The 23,008-nt window shown below is 46.8% G+C and overlaps 1 protein-coding gene and 2 long non-coding RNA genes across 11 annotated transcripts; 1 reads left to right on the forward strand and 2 right to left on the reverse strand.

Annotated features, from left to right (window-relative positions):
- Positions 1-124: 124 nt before the first annotated feature.
- LOC111848285 (membrane-spanning 4-domains subfamily A member 15-like) lies at positions 125-22,711 on the reverse strand. 6 transcript variants are annotated; one of them, XM_072705562.1, is made up of 8 exons: positions 22,244-22,443; positions 7,209-7,264; positions 3,695-3,831; positions 2,669-2,770; positions 2,237-2,299; positions 1,599-1,781; positions 960-1,079; positions 125-732 (listed from the first exon to the last, which is right to left on the reverse strand). In XM_072705562.1, the coding sequence occupies exons 2-8, from the start codon at positions 7,255-7,257 to the stop codon at positions 622-624; spliced, it is 765 nt and encodes a 254-aa protein (XP_072561663.1). In that variant the 5' UTR covers positions 7,258-7,264; positions 22,244-22,443; the 3' UTR covers positions 125-621. The 6 variants fall into 6 exon arrangements, with proteins under 6 accessions (XP_072561663.1, XP_072561664.1, XP_072561661.1 ...); XM_072705563.1 differs by lacking the exon at positions 22,244-22,443 and adding an exon at positions 7,993-8,164; XM_072705560.1 differs by lacking the exon at positions 22,244-22,443 and adding an exon at positions 7,996-8,160.
- On the forward strand, positions 4,602-5,364 carry LOC140581917 (uncharacterized). Its single transcript, XR_011984963.1, has 2 exons — positions 4,602-4,712; positions 4,793-5,364. It is a non-coding gene; the product is annotated as an uncharacterized lncRNA (long non-coding RNA).
- Positions 5,327-6,561, reverse strand: LOC140581916 (uncharacterized). 4 transcript variants are annotated; one of them, XR_011984962.1, is made up of 6 exons: positions 6,322-6,561; positions 6,035-6,093; positions 5,871-5,939; positions 5,735-5,797; positions 5,503-5,655; positions 5,327-5,391 (listed from the first exon to the last, which is right to left on the reverse strand). It is a non-coding gene; the product is annotated as an uncharacterized lncRNA (long non-coding RNA). The 4 variants fall into 4 exon arrangements; XR_011984960.1 differs by having other exon boundaries at positions 5,503-5,797; XR_011984959.1 differs by having other exon boundaries at positions 5,503-5,939.
- Positions 22,712-23,008: the final 297 nt, after the last annotated feature.

A 23,008-nucleotide genomic window follows, 5' to 3' on the forward strand; every position in this document is an offset into this window, starting at 1 on the left:
ATCGTTTCCTGTATCTCTCAGGTGACAGCTATCCTGTAGTCAAAACTAATACTCAGAATTATTCCATATTCTTAAGTATCGGGTAAATGCAATTAACTGTGAAAATAACATTCTAGGCACGAGATTTCTTTAAGGAAATTTTAATTAATAAGCATTATTGATTTTAATTGCCCTGCACCCCTGTACTGGATAAGCAACAAAGATATATTTGCAATCATTCATTTTGTTGTTACAGAATCTCATTGCAGGAATCATGCCACAATATATTTTTTAATTGGTAAGCTCAAAAGTCAAGGAAAGAACCAGATATATTGCACAAAAAGCTTTCATTTCCATAATGAAGACTAAGGCAGTACATCTCCCAACCCCATAGCTCCCTAAATGATTATGATAATTATTCTGAAACATTATACAAAATAACACACTGCACTTCAGAGGAAGCCCAGAAATTTATAACTATTAGAGGAGAAGGAGCATAAGACAGTAAAAGGGATGTTTGCGTTATTTCAATGAGAGACAGCACAGTATCACGCCAAGTGAAGGCAGAAGCAAATTCTGTGTAATTTAACGGATTCACCACCAGAGGGACTCGTTTCCCCGATTTAGTTGATGTGAGGTGATTCAGGCATCGTAGGCCGGTGGTGGGCAGCTCGGCACGTCGCTCAGCAGTGGCTTAAAGTCGTTGTATCCGGAGAACACAAAATTAGCAGCGGTGGGCACTGTCACATCACTCTGGAACCAAAATGTGAGGGGAAGTGGAGAATGGGTGACCAACTCAAGACAGCTAATCTCCTAATCTCCTTAAACCCCACAGTAATAGCATTTACATACGACCTCATGCATGCCAACACAGGTGGGGATCCATGAGAATCTCTCTGATCCATTCCATTCCAAGCTTGCAGAAATAAGTGAGCCCCCCCCCCCCCCCCCCAAAATGACACCACCAACGGAGGACCTGCCTGCATGCCACCAGAGGAGAGCCGTATGGCCTTGCGGGCGAGGACAGAGGCGGCGACGGCCACGCAGAACTCGAGGACAGCCAGAACCAGGAGCACTCCTAGAATGCCATACTTTGCGTTCTGTGTGACATGGGGGGGTTGGGGGGGGGGGGGGTTAGACTGCTATTCCAGCTGATGCAGGTGGAAGCATTAGCACGTGTGGTAGCATTAGCATCAGCTACTGTTCCTCCTGTGTCCAGCTGACACAGCAAATTTATCATTAATGTAACTAACACCTTATCCATACTTTGCCCAAATTAAATGACTGATAAATGAAGCATTAAAGAAAATGTATCTAAATATAGTTTCAAGGAAAATTATCCAAATACTCACAGAGGTATGCAGCTCAATAACACTGGTCAACAAACATTTTGTCACAGAACAACTAAGGTGTGTTTTTTATGTACATTTTTATGCCGATTTCAGAAACATACTCCGCCATTGTTTTTCAGTGACATTTTTTGGTTATACTGATACTATATAATTCCTTATTAATCCTGGATCTTCCTGCAAAATCCTTAAGCACCAGGATACCTCCTTTACCAAGTTCTATCCACATACATGGCTGGTTTTAATAACAGCAGTCAGAGAGGTCCTTACCTGGAAACGCCATCTCATGCCCTGGTAGTCCCAATACATGGCCGAATAATCATCTGAGTTGTAATCCAAATCGGACATGAATCTGTCCGACGTGACTGTTATGGTCAGGGCTAAGCAGGTAATGACGATACCAGTCATAGCCATCAGGGCACAGATGACGTTCATTGCCAGGGTCCCTTTGAGCTGAAGACAAAAGTTACGACATTCACCCAAAGAACTAAGACATCCATCCATCCATCCATCCATCCACCTTCAAACTGCTTTTCCTGGTCAGGGTCACTGGGGGGGGCTGGAGCCTATGCCACGCAGCACCGACAAAAACCTGGGATATGCCCTGGATGGGATGTCGCTCCATCACTGGATGTATAGATGTCAGTTACCCTAACTGCATGCCTGTGAACTGGGGGGTGGGGGAGGGGGTGAGGCAAATTGGCAGGAGACCCACATGGGGAGTCAGGGTGGGATTCAAACCTATTGGAGGTGATAGGAGACAGCACACAACCCACTGAATCAGCACGGTGCTAGCATCGTTCACCCCCTGGAAGGACAGTAGGGTAAATCCAGAACACACACACGCACAAACCTGACATGTGGGGTAAGTGCAAGAAGACATGAGTAATGAATCAATTAGAGCTCACCAAACAGGGACGGTTTCCTTTATGCGCCCCCACGGAGACACAGAGGGCTCCCGATATGATGTACTGCATGGGAAAAGAATGACGGCATGTGAGGAGAGACAGGAGACCCCAGAGAGACCATACAGCCCCATCATACACTCTGACATCTCACGTCAGGTCACATGACTGCACTGCCGTAATCTATTGTGATACAGGGCAGTGCAGATCAGAAAATCCGTTAAGCAAAGGTCTCAGAAATGAGAGACACCTTGTTCTCAAGATCTTATTTAAATCGGAAAAATGGCAACTATGAGCCAAGAGATTTGAAGAGATTTGTTTTTCTACAATGTCTACCACAAGTTGGTGCTGTATCGATGAATTAAGCAAGATGTTCCTTTAAGGACAAAACTCACTAGGTATAGTTTAAAAGTCTCATGCGATAAATCTATTTACCACTGCTCCCGTCCACATGGGGGCCAAGAGGAGAGGTGTTTCGCCGAATAGGAGGATGATACCCAAGGCTGCCGTCAACAGGCCGCTCATGATTTGTATAACCTGAAAGAGACGGATGCTGATATGGCAGGAAGTGGCAGTTTCAAATAAAACAAGACTCACGTCTTCTGAGAAAATACTATTTATAAATATGAAAATGACAAATATCGTTGTCAAATAAATAAGTCTGGTGTATACCTGTGGCCTGTACTACGAAGCGGGGTTACTGGCTTATCGCGGTAACTTGTCGGATTTAAGGTAGTCTGGGCAAAATGTAAGAGAACGAATATTAAGTACATTTAAACTGTGGTAGGCCTACCTTAAATCCGACAAGTTACCCCGATAAGCCAGTAACCCCGCTTCGCACCGTGTTTCCCCGAAAATAAGACAGGGTCTTATATTAATTTTTGCTCCAAAAGACGCGTTAGGGCTCATTTTCAGGGGATGTCTTATTTTCCCATGTACAACAAACTACAGTACATTTACCGGTATTCATAAACAAAAATCCACATTTATTCAAATACAGACATCGTGTCATCTTCTAACCGCATCTTTCCATGTAAACAATATGTTACGGTACATTTATTCATGAACAAAATCTATTGTGTATATACATTTATTCAAATATTGAATAAATATTATTTCCTGTTTATATGCAATCGCATCTCATTCTAGTTACCGTACAATCCATGGGATAATAACTAGGGTTTATTTTTGGAGTAGGGCTAGCTTATATTATGCTAGCTTATAATATAAGCTTATATTACGAGCATCCTGAAAAATCATGCTAGGGCTTATTTTCGGGGAAACACGGTAGTACAGGCCACAGGTACGTCCAAAACGTCGCCAAATTTATTTAGGCCTACATTAAGTGTTCACATTCTCTGGCAGAGGATCGTTGCTCATCTGATTGATCAGGAAGTTTAACTTCCGGCTAAACAACGAACTGGACTTTGGCTGTCCCCAGGGCACGTCAGTGATCCTCACCCCAAGCGATTTCTGTTGACTAGCTGGGTATGGGTTGTCCTCCTTGGGCGATTTGGACTCCGGCTGCACCGATGGTTTATGCTCAGGTCTGGAGTCTATAGGCTGCAGGTTCGCAGGTTCCTCTCCTTTGGGAAAGACCTGGGGGGTATTCCAGAAAGCAGGTTATGTGACATACCCGGGTAAGTTTAAGGGTAAGTTAGTGGATAACCTCAACTTTCGGTTCCAAAAACGGAGGTTAACTTTCTGGGTATGTACGTAACCATAGCAGCTTACTCTCTGAAGATAACCTGCTACTGAGCAGGTTATGTTCCAGGGTAAGTTTGTTGCAGAAGGTTACTGAGCATGGCGTGCCCTTTTGATGACGATCCTGTGAACGTGGAGGCATAAATTATACAAGGTTTTTTTCGCCGGGAGAGAGTTATAAGACCGCGTATTGATGTCTTGTCATTTCCTAATGATTATTTGAAAGAGCGTTATCGGTTTTCAAAAGAATCGTTAATTTACTTAACACATCTCTTGAACCCACATATTGCAAATGTCACAAACCGCGGGTCTGCGCTTAGCACAGAAAACATTCTGTGCATAGCACTTCGGTTTTTTGCGTCAGGGCATTTTTTGTACAATGTGGGCGATGCAGAGCATGTGGGAAAGGCAACTGTGTGTAGAGCCGTTCGCACAGTATGTCTGGCACTGAAACGCTTCTTACACACGTTTGTACAGTTCCCTGGCCATAAACCTCTGCGGGTTATTAAAGAGGAATTCCACAGAGTGGCAGGTTTGTCCTTTGTAGTAAAATCTATGACGCATATTTAATATGTAGTCATACTATTTATATCTATACATGTATTCATCCTGCACACACACACATTTGATACTTCCATATACTGTATGACTTTCTATTTCAGGGTTTCCAAATGTAATCGGGTGCATTGATGGCACCCACATTCCTATTAAAGCTCCTTCAATAAATGAGGGAGACTATGTTAATAGGAAATCTATTCATAGTATCAATGTGCAGGTAAGAACTTGATTTTGTGTCCTTAATTTTTTGCCTTGTTAACATCATTAAACTCATTACTTTCCACTTTTCAACTATAGGTAATATGTGAGGCAACCCACATCATTACTAATGTTGAGGCAAAATGGCCAGGATCTGTGCATGATGCCAGAATTTTCCGCGAGTCATCATTATGCCAGACATTTCAGCAGGGTATGTTTTGCTTCATACAATGTTTTTTTTCCTTTGTACTATATTTGTATTGTACACTTGAATCATTACAGGACAGTACAATGGTTACTTGCTGGGGGACAGAGGATACCCTTGTCTGCCCTACTTAATGACACCCTACCCTGAACCTGATCCTGGACCACAGACACGGTTTAACCTGGCTCACAGCCGAACACGGGCCAAGGTGGAGATGACCATAGGGATCCTAAAGTCTAGGTTTCAGTGTCTGCGTGGGCTCCGGGTCAGTCCAGAGAGGGCGTGCGACATAATAGTGGCTTGTGTTGTGCTTCACAACATTGCCACTATAAGAGGAGAAAGCCACCCTCCTTGTATTGAAGAAGATGACCCAGAGGAACCCCTACAGATTTGTGCACACAGAGATGGAAGACTTTTGAGAGACAGGATTTGTCAAAATTACTTTTATTAAATTGTTTGCACTGGTCTGCTGTGCAATTCATTTCTTTATTTCCTGAAAAACAATGAAAGTAAAATGAAATAAAATGTGTTTTTTTATGTATTACATTGCTTTATATACACCACTTTTAACATGCAACAGATTAATATTCACACAAGTTCTCACCTTAAGGCGATGCTCCAATAATTCAATTTCTAGTTTTGCTTTTTTAATGGATAGCCTTTTCTCTTCCATTTGAAGCTGTATAAGGTCCATCTCCATGTCACTTTTTCTTATTTGTTTTTGAAGATGGACCTTATACAGCTCCTTTGCTGGCAACTAGGAAGGCAAAAATAATGAAATGAGATTCTGTCAGACAATAAAATTAAAATATGGACAACTTAACACAAAATCTTACACTGCTTAGATCGCGCATTGAGGTTGAAGGACCTTCATCTGTGGGTAAATCCCCAGGTATGTACTGTGAATGGACAATGACAGTTTGTTACTCTAATGAGAAAAGGGGGCATGCATTATAATGGTATGCATCATACCTCAGTGGATCTACCAGCATGGTCCACTTCTGTCACAGCAGATGTGGTCTCTTCATCGTCATCTTCATCCTTCAGTGGAAATATGCAAGTATACATTATCTGGTAAAAAGAAAAAAAAAACAGAATATCTAAAAGCAACTAAAGGTACCTGACAAAACACTTACAACTGTGACAGACGGTGTTCTTTCTCTAGGGTCCAATAATACAATCCCTCTATCAGTATCTATAAGAAAATACAACCCACAAAATTCTCAATATTAAAGAAAAACCAATAATGCAGGAAAAAAACATGTCAAAGTAATACAACTAAGATCACAGTAGCCTATACATCATATGCAATTAAATAAAGTAAGCCTGCATAAAAACGTTAAGCATGTTCAAAAAGCCTTTAAGTGACAGATAGTAATTTATTAACTCATATAATGAAAAGAAATCATAGTGGTAAACTTACATTTCACAATGTCACTTGTGGTGCATGGTGTGTGTGATGAAGTGCCCCCTGGAATGCCAGCAACCACTGGTCGCCCTTTATTAAGGGACAGAGCCAGCTCCTCAGATGGGGTGAGGGGAGGTGGTGGTGGGCCCCCGCCAGTTAGACGGGCTTCAGCCTTCTTTCTATTAGCTACATGACAGAAAGAATATACTAAATCGTGTTTAATTAATATTTCAGTGATCGTGTAATCAAATATTACCTTTTTGCAGAATTTTTTTGTGTTTCATTTTGACTTGGCTCAAAGTTCTTCTGGCTCCAGAAGGATTACACCTTATTAAATAAGAAACCATATATTCCTAGTCAATACACATTGTTATTTTAACCTAAAGAAATGAATGGCAGGAAAAGCAAATGCTTTCATAGTGATTTAACAGTGAAAAGGATGCGGAAGGGGTGCTTAATTATTTTACATTATAATAAAAGGGGAGGCGATGTCAAATTTGCAATTTAATACACTCACGCATTTACTCTGTCCGTTATTTTTTGCCAAGCCAACTCTCTTTCTTTAGCCGATGCAGCCGTATTGCTTTTTTCAGTATTATCGGCTTGAATTCTTCATATGCGTGCATTAACACTTCCAACTCCGCCTCTGTGAAATATGACGCTCTCTTTTTTTCACTTTGATTTTCCATTCTGACTCGTGAAATCGGCGATCAATTGAAAACGTCTTTATGTATGCACGGTGCACGCGCATTAACTCTGGGTAAGCAATAGGAGGTTGATTGAACTTACTCTTCTCAGGTGTTTTGGAACCGACATACTCATGGTATGCGGGTTTGGGGTATATCAACCCAGAGGTTAAGATTTACCAAATGGTAAGTTAACCAAGCTTTCTGGAATACCCCCCTGAACCACGATCACATGGTCTCCAGCGGTGGTAACAGAAACAGACATGGTGCGACTTTTTAAACGGGAAAGAGAAAGAAAACACGCACTTCAGAAACTAAATCCGATAAAGAAACCAAACAAAAATAAAGAAGAAATCAGGGCAAAAGGGAAGCGCCGATGAGAAACAAGTCACTGGCAGCGCTGTTTTACCACTCCGTGTTGTGAGACACAAACATTATCTTATTTACATTTCTGGAAACATTTAACACTTTGTTGTTGCAAGTCTTTAACTCTCACTCCAACACATTATTGACGGTATAATTTTGTATAAGTCACTAACGAAATTTGCAGAACAACGATATTTAAAATCTCAGTCTTCTGTACATGACGGAAAAGCAAATCTGTCGTCTTTGCGATTGATTTCTGAAATCTACCTCAGTATAACCAGCGACAGATTATTCCGTATTTTCTGTAGTATATAATTAACGTGGGCGTTCTCTGACACAATATACTGTATAGATACTACTTTGCATTTGGTTGTAAGTCAGATATGCTTGTTTCTTGTGTCATACTTCACTTACTTACGTCTAATAAATAAATAAATACATGTTAAGCTAGTTTCGCGTTTTAAACGCCCTTTCGCGTTGGAATTTCCGTAAAGGTTGTGTAATCATATCATCTTGGTTTCTTTTTAGATAATGAACCTCTTTTCTTGAATCTGCGTTTTTTGCCTTTTAAAACCTAGGATACCTAGCAACTTTGGAAACAACTTTAAAATGGTTAAAAACAGCCAGTTCATACCACCTCTTCAACCCGACGTCTTCCTTTTCCTATTCTGCAGAAAGTTTTCGATAAGTTTGTCCGTCTTTCCCACTGCAGCGAACGCGAGTCATCTAACAGAGAAATACCCGATCATTTCCAGTCACAGTCTCCACCCCTTCAGTTATTGCAAGTATTTAGTTATAGCATATTTTGACTGCTATAAAACACGGAAATGAGCTGGATAACGGCGCTAATGCGAAAACACTGCATTACAGCGTTAACAGGCATGAACGATCCCACTTTGGGGGCCGTGTGGGGTCACTGCGGGCAGTCCGCTGTGGGTCCCATTACCGGCGTGAAATGCGGGGCACGTGTGGGCTGCCCAGACTAAGCAGAGTGGGCCCACAGTATGCCCACACGTTGGGCTGGCCTACACATACGTGCCCTGCATTTTTTGCCCTGCTGGATGCTCCCCTCTGGGCACACTGTGGGGTGTACTGTGGGCACATTGGGCAAATTGTGGGCATACTTTGAGCCTACTGGGGGGACATTGGGAGGGAAGAAAGCTGTGAAGCCACAGTGCTCCAGTGTCCCCGTGGGCATGGTCTGTGGGTGTCACGCCCCGCTCCGTCCGCTCCCGATGTGTGCCACGCCCACCTCATTACCTCCTGTTTCGCCCTAATTCAGGGGTGCCCAAAGTGGGGCCCGCGGGCCAAGGTTGGCCCGCCGTACTATTTAGATTGGCCCGCCAATGAATATCTAAAATAAATTAGAATGTACATGCACGGGTTTTTGGCGTTGCCGTGATTTGTTTGATGACGCGATCGGCATGCTATAAAAATGCACATGCATGTCGGCTAACAACAAAAGGCATATGTGCACCAACTAAAAGCGGAGATTTACCAGTATACAATAAAAACCACCGTCGATTCTCGATACAAACCTTTAATTATATTATCCAACATTGCAAACACAAAGATCGCTCACAAAAAAACCTGCGGGGTGTAGTCCGTTGTTACAAAAAGCAAATCTGCAGTGTCAAAATTACATTCACAAGTCATTTCGCTCTGACAGCTCTGAAATGTATCATACACGCAGTTAATATGGTTTCTTTACAAAGTCTAAAATGCTTTGTTGCTTTTTGCCTTTAACAATCTGCTTGAAAACAAATGCTTCGATATTATTTATGCTGTCTAAAACAGTCCATCCCCTACAAAAGAACCATACTGTCAAATTTTTTGTAGCATTTGTATCACCTCACCGGCAGAGGGAATTGGTTCCAAATCTTCGTCCGCATCTTCTTCATCTTCGTTGTCATTGCCGCATGCAGATATGCTTGGCTTTGGTTTTGATGGGGATTTACCTAGATCGCGTTTCACCTGCGTTGTTCAGCGAATTACCATGCGAATGCGATTTGAATACGCGCTGTTTAGCACTTGTGATACATTTTAAAAAGCCGGCGATTAGTCACGGGGATCGAGATAACCGATGTTAAGTGGCGATTTTGGCCCTCTTTCGTGCTCGAGATATTAGGGCTCGGCGACATAAAAGAATCGACATAACCGATGAGAAATACTATTGCAATAAGGGAATTTGGCGGTTCCATTTCAAAAACGTCGATTTACTAGGGTTGGCGAGTTGGCCAAGGTCGAGATAAGTGGGTTCGACTGTATATTATACAGTCCTCACTCATGGTGCTTTGATTACATTTGAAATATCTAAGACTAAAATTGAAATACAAGCAACTATAAGGGTAATGTAGAGTATATCTGTGCACATATGTACATTTCCACACTTCATAAATAGTCATATTTTAACAATTTACAAAAAGTCCCATGAGTCTTTGCTGCCGCACTTTGTTTGGCAGCACTTACATCTGTGAACAGACTTTTAGTGTAATGAACCTTAACAAGTTCAGGCTCAGAAGCACTCAGACTGACCCACACCTACAGGACATCCTCAGCCTCTCAGTGAGTCAGCTGCAACCTAATATTGATAGGCTGATAAACGCCAAAGAACAGCTTCATGTTTCTCACTAGTGGTGCAATTATATTGTTGCTACTGTTGTTGTGTTGCTGTTGGACATGCACTCTTTGACATTTTGCACTACATGTGATTACAAAAGTTTAGACGTGCTCTAAATGCCTACTGTATATAGGACTTATTTGTCATATTTTGTTTAATGTTATTTACACAGAAAGGAAGGTTAGATAACTGTTTGATAAATAAAAGTACTTTACTTTACTATTAGTGTTTGTATTTTGTGTAAAATATTACATTTGGCCCGCGGTCCTCCGATAGATTTTCATTTTGGCCCACTAAGGGAAAATGTTTGGGCACCCCTGCCCTAATTGTTCCCACCTGTAGCTCGTTATCTGTTGCCTAGTCCTGTGTATTTAGTCCGAGTCTCAGTCTGTTTCCCCAGATCTGTCATCGTTGTATGGTCCGTCGTTGTCTGCACCTGTCCTTTTGCCGTCAATAAACCCTTCACCGGACCTTTTGGCTTCGTTCGCCTGCTTCCGTGCTCGCGTTCACCTCCGAAGCTGACAGAATGACAGATCTCCGGAAGAAAGGATCCCCCCTAGCCGAGGAAGAGTACCTCGGCTTGGTCGACGAGGTCCTACACTGGCTGACCCAGCCCGAGATCCGGGAGGATCCCGCAGCTCGCCGGTTAGCTCACCAAAGCCGGGATATCCTGGAGGGGATGCCTGTACCCGGCGACGCGCACCAAGCGGACGTGGTGCGCGACAACCTCCAGCAGCTTCGGGAGGTAGCGGCTGCAGCCATGCTGAGGCAGGTGGAACACGACAGCGGGCTGGTGTACAGCTCACCACCCGCTGCTGCGACCCCGCTGCCGCCTGCCGGATCCGGAAGGAGAAAGAAGAAGCGAAGGGGAAAGGCGGAAGAAGCCGCCCCAACTCTCTTCTTGGGGGCGTGCTCCCTTCTCCCCGCCTTGGAGGACGCCTGGGTGATAGGTGGGCCCCAAGACGCGGAGGACCTGCCTCCTTTGGAGACTGGGGATGCCTGGCCAGAGCGCTGTCCTGGGAGATGGAACAGCGCTGTCAGAGACGCCAGTCCCCGGGTCCCTAAAGCGCGAAAAGGGAGGGCGCATACGCGCTCAGCACCCCTCCTTCCTGCACCGGACCGGTTCGATCCGGACCTGCCGGCTGTTGATGCCGCCGCTCTGCCCGCGGCACCGCCTGCTGCAGCTGCCGCCGCTCTGCCTGCGGCACCGCCTGCTGCAGCTTCCGCCGATCGGCCAGCAGCACTGCCTTTCCTGCCTGCTGCCTCCGCCGATCCGCCTGCGGCTGCGCTGCCTGCTGCCGCCGCCGTTCTGCCTGTGGCTGCGCTGCCTGCTGCCGCCGCTCCGGATCTGCCCGCGGCTGCGCTGCCTGCCGCTGCTCCGGATCTGCCCGCGGCTGCGCTGCCTGCAGCCCCGCCTGCTGCAGCCGCCGCGAGGACAGCAGCACCGCCCGACCTGCCAGTCCTGCCTGTCTTCCCTGCTGCAGCTGCCGCCGCTCTGCCTGCGGCACCGCCTGCTGCAGCTACCGCCGCTTCGTCAGCGGCACCGCCCGTCCTGCCTGTCTTCCCTGCTGCAGCTGCAGCTGCCGCCGCTCTGCCTGCGGCACCGCCTGCTGCAGCTTCCGCCGCTTTGTTAGCGGCACCGCCTGTCCTGCCTGACCCGTCTGTCCCATTTGACCCGCCTGTCCTGCCTGGCTTACCTGCAGTCCCGGTGGCTGGCCGCATGGAGGCTGCGCCCGCCGAGGCGCCCCCTGCTGGCCGCGTGCTGGTGGCGCCCGCCGAGGCGCCCCCTGCTGGCCGCGTGGAGGCTGCGCCTGCCGAGACGCCCCCTGTTGGCCGCGTGGAGACGGCGCCCGCCGAGGCGTCCCTCTCTGGCGCGCCCGGAGTGCGCGCCTTTGGGGGGGGGTTCTGCCCCGCGACGGCGCCCCCTGCTGGCCGCGGGAGGGCAGCGCCCATCCTGCCGGCACCTGAACTGCCTGTCCTGCCGGCACCTGAAGCGCCCATCCTGCCGGCACCTGAACTGCCTGTCCTGCCGGCACCTGAACTGCCTGTCCTGCCGGCACCTGAACTGTCTGTCCTGCCGGCACCTGCACAGCCTAAGGTTGCCACGGTTATGCCCCCTGTTGCCCGCGTGCTGGTGGCGCTCACGGAGGCGCCCCCTGCGGGCCGCACGCCCGAGCCCGTCTCACCTGACTTGCTCGTCTCGCCTGTCCAGCCGGCCACGCCCGCGGCTCTGGCTGCCCCGCCTGCGGCCACGCCCGCGGCTCTGGCTGCCCCGCCTGTTGAGGCCTTGACACTTGTTGGCCCAGACTCGACCTCCCTCCTGACTCCTTCTCCCTTACCCCGGCCAGACCGACACCGCCCAGGACCCCGCCTGTCGGTGTCCCGTAAGGGACGGGGACACAGGCGTCGGGCCTGGGTCCCGCCCGCCATGCCCCCTGGCTCGCCCGTTCGGCCCCTAGCTGTGGCTCGGTGGCTGCCTGCGGGTCCTGCGCCTCGGGGTCGGCGGTCGCCGCCGGGTCCCCCCCTGGTCCCTGGGTGCCGGTCCTCGGTCCCGCCTCCGGCTCCCGGTCGGCCGCCTCCGGGCCCCCCTGCTCCGGCTTGGCGTCGGACGGCGCCTTCGCCGGCTTCGGCTGCGCCTCCGCCTGCCGCGGCTTCCCCCTCCTGCCTGCCTTCCCTGGTGTTCCCTCCTGCTCCCTCCTGGTCCCCTCCGTCACTCCCTCGTCCCGTCCCCTTGGTCCCTGGGTGGTCCCCTCCTGCTCCCTTCTCCCTCTCCCCTGCGGCCCCTCCGGCCGCTGCCCGTCGCCCGCCTGGGCCTTTTCGTGCTCCCCTTGTTCCTCCTCCCTTTCCGTTCGTCCCGCCTGTCTCTCCCTCTGGTCCCTTTGTTCCTCCTTTTGGCACCCCTGGCCCTTTCGTGTCGCCTGTGGGTGTTCCCCCTGTGTCTCCCTTCTGGGTCTGTCTCTCCGCCTTCCCTGTCCTCTGTCAGGTCTTGTCCTTCTTTTCGTCCCTGTTCGTGTTTTGCGTCTCCGTCCTGTTCCCTGGGTTTGGTTGACGTTCTGTTTTGTCTTTCAGGTCCTGTTCCCTCGTCCCGTCCGTCGCCTCCTCTCGGGCGCGCCCGGTGGGCGCGCCTTTGGGGGGGGGTTATGTCACGCCCCGCTCCGTCCGCTCCCGATGTGTGCCACGCCCACCTCATTACCTCCTGTTTCGCCCTAATTGTTCCCACCTGTAGCTCGTTATCTGTTGCCTAGTCCTGTGTATTTAGTCCGAGTCTCAGTCTGTTTCCCCAGATCTGTCATCGTTGTATGGTCCGTCGTTGTCTGCACCTGTCCTTTTGCCGTCAATAAACCCTTCACCGGACCTTTTGGCTTCGTTCGCCTGCTTCCGTGCTCGCGTTCACCTCCGAAGCTGACAGTGGGTCTTTAACAAATAAAATTAGTTTGGTCCTATACTGCCAGTATACCACAACATTATTATTAATGCGTATGCAGAATATTCACACTTATTGAAAGTAGCAGTAATGAACTACAAGTAATATGCTTCAAACACTTACATCTGTTCACAGACAGGTTAAAAGAAAAAAATGAAGAAAGCATTGAAAATTGAATACAAAACTGAGTATGTGGACTGAGTACTAAATATATTTTTTTAATAAACAGAACAATGAGCACATAGTATTACATACATAAATAATCAATATTAAATCAACCCCTCAGTGTCCTTCTGCTCTTTCCCCCATCCCGGCTTCTAGCATTCCGCAGCCATGTTTTAACTGCAGATTCCGTCTCTGAGGCTGTGGCCTGGCTACTTTTTGTCACAGCATCTTATAGAGAAAAAAATAACAACTGAAATGCTAATGTAAAAAACAAAAAAGAGGTTGTCCAAGTGCAAAGTATATACTTGTGTTTTCCCTGTTGTCAGGTAGTTTCCCAGGGCTTTGTTGTTGAGAGAGAGAGAGGGAGCTGCAGTTGATTGAGCTAGAGCACAGCCCTGAGAGATCACAGTGAGTGAATGAGTGAAATCATTTGTAAATAACATGGTGAGTCAGTGTTTTTCCTCATTTGTAAAAACTTTTTGTTTTTGTAATTTGCCTAATCTACTTCTTGAGATTCCAGAGACAGGAATGCTCCTAGTTTAGTTCCTGAGTTTAGATCATCTGGTTCCATAGTTCTTGGAACATTTTGGACGAAAAGGGCTTTACGGTAAGCTAAAATGTCAGTTGCAAAAGGTCTAGTCTAGTTGAGTCACAGGTGGAGCCTTTAAACTAGCTTTGGAACAGAACTTAAGATCAAGTTAGAAGTTAAATTAACTTGCTAGGTTGATTTGTCTTTATGAAATACTATCATGCCTTCATTTTCTAGTGTAATCTGAAACACAAAACTTGTATACTGTATTTCCTAGTCACAAAATGTTCTGTAATTTGGCCTTTACAATTAAATTCAAGCTTTGATTTTGTTCCCCTTCTTGCGGTCTAATTGCATATGAACATTACATACTGTACCTATGACTGCTCTGCAGACCAGCATCTCCAGGCCATCTTCTGGCCAAAGCCCCACCAGCACAACTGCTGGGCCAGTGGGGTGGTCAGCATACGCACAAGGATGCGTCTTGTGTAGGCAGATGGGTTGGGACCCCCAATTGTTGCCAGATACTTTACCTAAATTGAGGTAATTGTACAAAAGCCCCCCGACTGTTAAGTATTTGGTGGTTGGGATTCTTATTTAGTTGATTTCATTAATACAGTTATAACATTACATAGAAGCAGCCATTAGTTTATTGTTTCCATGGTAGTACGTGGGCATGCATGGCGCGAAATTATTTGCTGTCTCCGTTTTATTTTCCGTTCAGTAATATTAGAAGTTAACTGCGGGGCTAACTGCGAGTGCCAGTCCATTCTGTTTTGTGTAAATGACCAAAAGGTAAGACAAGTATTAAGTCTGGTTATCTTTATGTTTGTGCCGTCATTATACAAGTGGTTAATTTTACCATCCATCCATCCATCCATTATCTCCCGCTTATCCGAGGTCGGGTCGCGGGGGCAGCAGTCTCAGCAGGGAAACCCAGACTTCCCTCTCCCCGGCCACTTCATCCAGCTCCTCTGGGGGAATCCCGAGGCGTTCCCAGGCCAGCCGAGAGACATAGTCCCTCCAGCGTGTCCTGGGTCTTCCCCGGGGCCTCCTCCCAGTGGCACATGCCCGGAACACCTCACCAGGGAGGCGTCCAAGAGGCATCCGATGCTATAGCCACCTCATCTGACTCCTCTCGATGCAGAGGAGCAGCGGCTCTACTCTGAGTCCCTCCCGAATGACCGAGCTCCTCACCCTATCTCTAAGGGAGAGCCCAGCCACCCCGTGGAGGAAACTAATTTCGGCCGCTTGCACTAGCGATCTCATTCTTTCGGTCACTACCCACAGCTCGTGACCATAGGTGAGGGTAGGAACGTAGATCGACTGGTAAATAGAGAGCTTCGCCTTTTGGCTCAGCTCCTTCTTCACCACGACAGACCGATGCAGCGCCCGCATCACTGCGGACGCCGCACCGATCCGCCTGTCGATCTCCCGCTCCATCGTCCCCCCACTCGTGAACAAGACCCCGAGATACTTAAACTCCTCCACTTGGGGAAGGACCCCATCCCCGACCCGGAGAGAGTATTCTACCCTTTTCCGGCTGAGGACCATGGTCTTGGATTTGGAGGTGCTGATTCTCATCCCAGCCGCTTCACACTCAGTTGCGAACTGTCCCAGCGAGAGCTGAAGGTCACGGTCCGATGAGGCCAACAGGACCACATCATCTGCAAAAAGCAGAGACCTAATCCTGAGGTCACCAAACCGGACACCCTCAATGCCCTGGCTGCGCCTAGAAATTCTGTCCATAAAAACTATGAACAGAATTGGTGACAAAGGGCAGCCCTGACAGAGTCCAACCCTCACCGGAAACAAGTCCAACTTATTGCCGCCCATGCGGACCAGACTCTGGCACCGGTCATACAGCGACCGAACAGCCCTTAAAAGGAAGCCCAGTACCCCGTACTCCCGGAGCACCCCCCACAGGACTCCCCGAGGGACACGGTCGAATGCCATCTCCAAGTCCACAAAACACATGTAGACTTGTCTGGGCATACTCCCATGAACCCTCCAGACCCCTGCGGAGAGTATAGTGCTGGGCCACTGTTCCACGGCCGGGACAAAAACCACACTGCTCCTCCTGAATCTGAGGTTCGACAATCCGGCGGACCCTCGTCTCCAGAACCCCCGATTAGACCTTATCAGGGAGGCTGAGGAGTGTGATCCCCCTATAGTTGGAGCACACCCGCTGGTCCCCCTTCTTAAAGAGGGGGACCACCACCCCGGTCTGCCAGTCCAGAGGCACTGCCCCCGATGTCCACGCGATGCTGCAGATGCGTGTCAACCAGGACAGCCCCACAGCATCCAGAGCCTTGAGGAACTCCGGGCGGATCTCATCCACCCCCGGGGCTCGGCCACCGAGGAGCTTTTTAACCACCTCAGTGACCTCCGCCCCCGAGATAGGGGAGTCCACATCCAAGTCCCCATACTCTGCTTCCACATCGGAAGGCGTGTCGGTGGGATTGAGGAGGTCTTCGAAGTACTCCTTCCACCGACCCAAAACGTCCTGAGTTGAGGTCAGCAGCGCCCCATCCCCACCATACAGTGTTGATGTTGCATTGCTTTTCCGCCCGGAGCTGCCGGATGGTGGACCAGTATCTCCTCGAAGCCGTCCAGAAGTCGTTTTCCATGGCCTCACCAAACTCCTCCCAAACCCGAGTTTTTGCCTCAGAGACCGCCGAAACTGCATCCCGCTTGGCCTGCCGGTACCTGTCAGCTGCCTCTGGAGTCCTGCAGGCTAAAAAGGCCTGATAGGACTCCTTCTTCAGCTTGACGGCATCCCTCACCATCGGTGTCCACCAGCGGGTTCGGGGATTGCCGCCGCGACAGGCACCGACCACCTTACGGCCACAGCTCCGGTCAGCCGCCCCCACAATGGAGGCGCAGAACATGGCCCATTCGGACTCTATGTCCCCCGCCTGCTCGGACCTCGAGGACCGTGATTTGAATAACCCTGATATAGGGAATCAGGTGCTATTCTCGTTTAAAACGGGGGACGGAGATAAGGTCAGTCCGCTAAGCGCACCGTAATGTCGCTGCAGGTTTTAATAAATATATAAATGGGCAGTCTGTGAGTGGCGCAGTGCGAGGGTGGGGTGCGATGACACCGCAGCGCTGCAGCATCTCCATCCGGCAGCACTGAGGTAATGGCTTCGGGAAAGTCTCCCTCACTCTCGGAGCCCCTTACCTTTCCGGACAATCACCCAGGCCTGATGCTGCCGGTGCGTTTTGTCTGTCCGTCCGAGCACGACACCCAAAATCGTTCTTTTTAAAAGCCTGCCTGGTCATGCGCGGTGTCTCAAATCGACCGCACTGAAGAGTTTAAGGGCTGCATTGATACCGGGTGGCGGCGCTGTGGGTTCGATTGCTGTTCTGTCTGACTGGAGTTCGTTTCTAACTTTTTAGTGCCATCTAACTGACCGGTATTCAATTAGATACATCATTTTATCAAATACTACATGGAATCAAAGCAAAATCTAAACATTTGCAAGAACAAGGGATTCATGAAGACCCATTATTTACCCCCATTCTTTATAGGAACACTGCCGCCCCTCACTCTTCTCCCAGGCTACAAGTTGTTTCCTGTATCTCTCAGGTGACAGCTATCCTGTAGTCAAAACTAATACGCAGAATTATTCCATATTCCTAAGTATGGGGTAAATGCAATTAACTGTGAAAATAACATTCTAGGCACAAGATTTCTTTAAGGAAATTTTAATTAATAAGCATTATTGATTTTAATTGCCCTGCACCCCTGTACTGGATAAGCAACAAAGATATATTTGCAATCATTCACTTTGTTGTTACAGAATCTCATTGCAGGAATCATGCCACAATATATTTTTTAATTGGTAAGCTCAAAAGTCAAGGAAAGAACCAGATATATTGCACAAAAAGCTTTCATTTCCATAATGAAGACTAAGGCAGTACATCTCCCAACCCCATAGCTCCCTAAATGATTATGATAATTATTCTGAAACATTATACAAAATAACACACTGCACTTCAGAGGAAGCCCAGAAATTTATAACTATTAGAGGAGAAGGAGCATAAGACAGTAAAAGGGATGTTTGCGTTATTTCAATGAGAGACAGCACAGTATCACGCCAAGTGAAGGCAGAAGCAAATTCTGTGTAATTTAACGGATTCGCCACCAGAGGGACTTGTTTCCCCGATTTAGTTGAGGCGAGGTGATTCAGGCATCGTAGGCCGGTGGTGGGCAGCTCGGCACGTCGCTCAGCAGTGGCTTAACGTCGTTGTATCCGGAGAACACAAAATTAGCAGCGGTGGGCACTGTCACATCACTCTGGAACCAAAATGTGAGGGGAAGTGGAGAATGGGTGACCGACTCAAGACAGCTAATCTCCTAAAACCCCACAGTAATAGCATTTACATACGACCTCATGCATGCCAACACAGGTGGGGATCCATGAGAATCTCTCTGATCCATTCCATTCCAAGCTTGCAGAAATAAGCGAGCCCCCCCCAAAATGACACCACCAACGGAGGACCTGCCTGCATGCCACCAGAGGAGAGCCGTATGGCCTTGCGGGCGAGGACAGAGGCGGCGACGGCCACGCAGAACTCAAGGACAGCCAGAACCAGGAGCACTCCTAGAATGCCATACTTTGTGTTCTGTGTGACATGGGGGGGTTGGGGGGGGGGGGGGGGGTTAGACTGCTATTCCAGCTGATGCAGGTGGAAGCATTAGCACGTGTGGTAGCATTAGCATCAGCTACTGTTCCACCTGTGTCCAGCTGACACAGCAAATTTATCATTAATGTAACTAACACCTTATCCATACTTTGCCCAAATTAAATGACTGATAAATGAAGCATTAAAGAAAATGTATCTAAATATAGTTTCAAGGAAAATTATCCAAATACTCAGAGGTATGCAGCTCAATAACACTGGTCAACAAACATTTTGTCACAGAACAACTAAGGTGTGTTTTTTATGTACATTTTTATGCCGATTTCAGAAACATACTACGCCATTGTTTTTCAGTGACATTTTTTGGTTATACTGATACTATATAATTCCTTATTAATCCTGGATCTTCCTGCAAAATCCTTAAGCACCAGGATACCTCCTTTACCAAGTTCTATCCACATACATGGCTGGTTTTAATAACAGCAGTCAGAGAGGTCCTTACCTGGAAACGCCATCTCATGCCCTGGTAGTCCCAATACATGGCCGAATAATCATCTGAGTTGTAATCCAAATTGGACATGAATCTGTCCGACGTGACTGTTATGGTCAGGGCTAAGCAGGTAATGACGATACCAGTCATAGCCATCAGGGCACAGATGACGTTCATTGCCAGGGTCCCTTTGAGCTGAAGACAAAAGTTACGACATTCACCCAAAGAACTAAGACATCCATCCATCCATCCATCCATCCACCTTCAAACTGCTTTTCCTGGTCAGGGTCACTGGGGGGGGCTGGAGCCTATGCCACGCAGCACCGACAAAAACCTGGGATATGCCCTGGATGGGATGTCGCTCCATCACTGGATGTATAGATGTCAGTTACCCTAACTGCATGCCTGTGAACTGGGGGGTGGGGGAGGGGGTGAGGCAAATTGGCAGGAGACCCACATGGGGAGTCAGGGTGGGATTCAAACCTATTGGAGGTGATAAGAGACAGCACACAACCCACTGAATCAGCACGGTGCTAGCATCGTTCACCCCCTGGAAGGACAGTAGGGTAAATCCAGAACACATACACGCACAAACCTGACATGTGGGGTAAGTGCAAGAAGACATGAGTAATGAATCAATTAGAGCTCACCAAACAGGGATGGTTTCCTTTATGCGCCCCCACGGAGACACAGAGGGCTCCCGATATGATGTACTGCATGGGAAAAGAATGACGGCATGTGAGGAGAGACAGGAGACCCCAGAGAGACCATACAGCCCCATCATACACTCTGACATCTCACGTCAGGTCACATGACTGCACTGCCGTAATCTATTGTGATACAGGGCAGTGCAGATCAGAAAATCCGTTAAGCAAAGGTCTCAGAAATGAGAGACACCTTGTTCTCAAGATGTTTTTTAAATCGGAAAAATGGCAACTATGAGCCAAGAGATTTGAAGAGATTTGTTTTTCTACAATGTCTACCACAAGTTGGTGCTGTATCGATGAATTAAGCAAGATGTTCCTTTAAGGACAAAACTCACTAGGTATAGTTGAAAAGTCTCATGCGAAAATCTATTTACCACTGCTCCCGTCCACATGGGGGCCAAGAGGAGAGGTGTTTCGCCGAATAGGAGGATGATACCCAAGGCTGCCGTCAACAGGCCGCTCATGATTTGTATAACCTGAAAGAGACGGATGCTGATATGGCAGGAAGTGGCAGTTTCAAAGAAACAAGACTCACGTTTTCTGAGAAAATACTATTTATAAATATGAAAATGACAAATATTGTTGTCAAATAAATAAGTTTGGTGTATACCTGTGGCTTGTGCTACGAAGCGGGGTTACTGGCTTATCGCGGTAACTTGTCGGATTTAAGGTAGTCTGGGCAAAATGTAAGAGAACGAATATTAAGTACATTTAAACTGTGGTAGGCCTACCTTAAATCCGACAAGTTACCCCGATAAGCCAGTAACCCCGCTTCGCACCGTGTTTCCCCGAAAATAAGACAGGGTCTTATATTAATTTTTGCTCAAAAAGACGCGTTAGGGCTAATTTTCAGGGGATGTCTTATTTTCACATCTACAACAAACTACAGTACATTTACCGGTATTCATAAACAAAAATCCACATTTATTCAAATACAGACATCGTGTCATCTTCTAACCGCATCTTTCCATGTAAACAATATGTTACGGTACATCTATTCATGAACAAAATCTACTGTGTATATACATTTATTCAAATATTAAATAAATATTATTTACTGTTTATATGCAATCGCATCTCATTCTAGTTACCGTACAATCCATGGGATAATAACTAGGGTTTATTTTTGGAGTAGGGCTAGCTTATATTATGCTTATAATATAAGCTTATATTACGAGCATCCTGAAAAATCATGCTAGGCCTTATTTTCGGGGAAACACGGTAGTACAGGCCATAGGTAAGACCAAATGCCAAATTTATTTACATTAAGTGTTCACATTCTCTGGCTGAGGATCGTTGCTCATCTGATTGATCAGGAAGTTTAACTTCCGGGTAAACAACGAACTGACTTTGGCTAAGTCCCCAGGGCACGTTAGTGATCCTCACCCCAAGCGATTTCTGTTGACTAGCTGGGTATGGGTTCTCCTTCTTGGGCGATTTGGACTCCGGCTGCACCGATGGTTTATGCTCAGGTTTGGAGTCTATAGGCTGCAGGTTCGCAGGTTCCTCTCCTTTGGGGAAGACCTGAACCACGATCACATGGTCTCCAGCGGTGGTAACAGAAACAGACATGGTGCGACTTTTTAAACGGGAAAGAGAAAGAAAACACGCACTTCAGAAACTAAATCCGATAAAGAAACCAAACAAAAATAAAGAAGAAATCAGGGCAAAAGGGAAGCGCCGATGAAAAACAAGTCACTGGCAGCGCTGTGTTACCACTCCGTTGTGAGACACAAACATTATCTTATTTACATTTCTGGAAACATTTAACACTTTGTTGTTGCAAGTCTTTAACTCTCACTCCAACACATTATTGACGGTATAATTTTGTATAGGTCACTAACGAAATTTGCAGAACAACGATAGGCCTATTTAAAATTTCAGTCTTCTGTACATGGCGGAAAAGCAAATCTCTGTCGTCTTTGCGATTGATTTCTCTAAATCTACTTCAGTATAACCTGCGACAGATTATTCCGTATTTTCTGTGGTAATTAACGTGGGCGTGCTCTGACACAATATATAGACACTATACTTTGCACTTGGTTGCAAGTCAGATATGCTTGTTTCTTTTACGTCTAATAAATAAATAAATACATATTAAACTAGTATCGCGTTTTAAATGCTCTCTCGCGTTGGAATTTCCGTAAAGGCTGTGTAATCATATATCATCTTAGTTTCTTTTTAGATAATGAACTTCTTTTCTCGAATCGTCGTTTTTTGCTTTTTAAAACCAAGGACACCTAGCAACTTAATTGAAAACAACTTTAAAATGGTTAAAACCGGCCAGTTCATACCACCTCTTCAACCCGATATCTTCCTTTTCTTATTCTGTAGAAAGTGTTCGATATGTTTGTCCGTCTTTTCCACTCCAGGAAACACGAGTTAATAATACAGTGCCAAGTTACCCGACGGAGAAATACCCGACCATTTCCAGTCACAGTCTCCACCCCTTCAGTTATTGCAAGTTTTTAGTTATTCATTGCACGCCACATACACATGGTATTGTGAGAAACGGGATCTGATTTTTCTTTATTTAGTATCTGTGCTATTTTATCATTATTTGGTTTAGGTTAATTGTTATTGCAAAACAATCTAATCGACTAATGAAATTATCTCCGTTCGTCATTTTGGGGATATTTTGACCGCTATAAAAAAACACGCAAATGAGCTGGATAATGGCGTCAATTCGAAAACACTTACAGCGTTAACTGGCATGAACGATCCCACTAGTGGCGTATTAGGACCCTTTAAAATGCATTTCTGGGTGATTGCCACCTTCGTGTTGGGAGAACTAATTACACATAAAATTACTCAAAAGTCAATTTTCAGGGTTGCTAATTTTGGTCATCTTGCTAGCATGAGATTTTCAATTTGAGACAGCAATCACCAAACCATATTGCCTAAAGGTCTAACAGCAGTATGCCATCACGATCTGTATATGTAAACCAGCTGAGTTTGATCACTATACAAGGAGCTCACTTGTTTAATGGTGATGGGCTGACAGAACTGATTTGTTGACTACTTGATACAGGGGCTAGGAATTACAAACTGACCAGGAACAG

The sequence above is a fragment of the Paramormyrops kingsleyae genome, chromosome 23, assembly GCF_048594095.1.
Source record: "Paramormyrops kingsleyae isolate MSU_618 chromosome 23, PKINGS_0.4, whole genome shotgun sequence".
NCBI lineage: Eukaryota > Metazoa > Chordata > Actinopteri > Osteoglossiformes > Mormyridae > Paramormyrops > Paramormyrops kingsleyae.

Coding starts and splice junctions, on each gene's coding strand:
- LOC111848285 (XM_072705562.1), bottom strand. CDS start 7,257: ATGTCTGTTTCTGTTACCACCGCTGGAGACCATGTGATCGTGGTTCAG. Junction 1,080..1,598: donor GCATGAGATGGCGTTTCCAG/GTAAGGACCTCT, acceptor CATGTCACACAG/AACGCAAAGTATGGCATTCT. Junction 733..959: donor TCTCCTCTGGTGGCATGCAG/GCAGGTCCTCCG, acceptor TTTTGGTTCCAG/AGTGATGTGACAGTGCCCAC.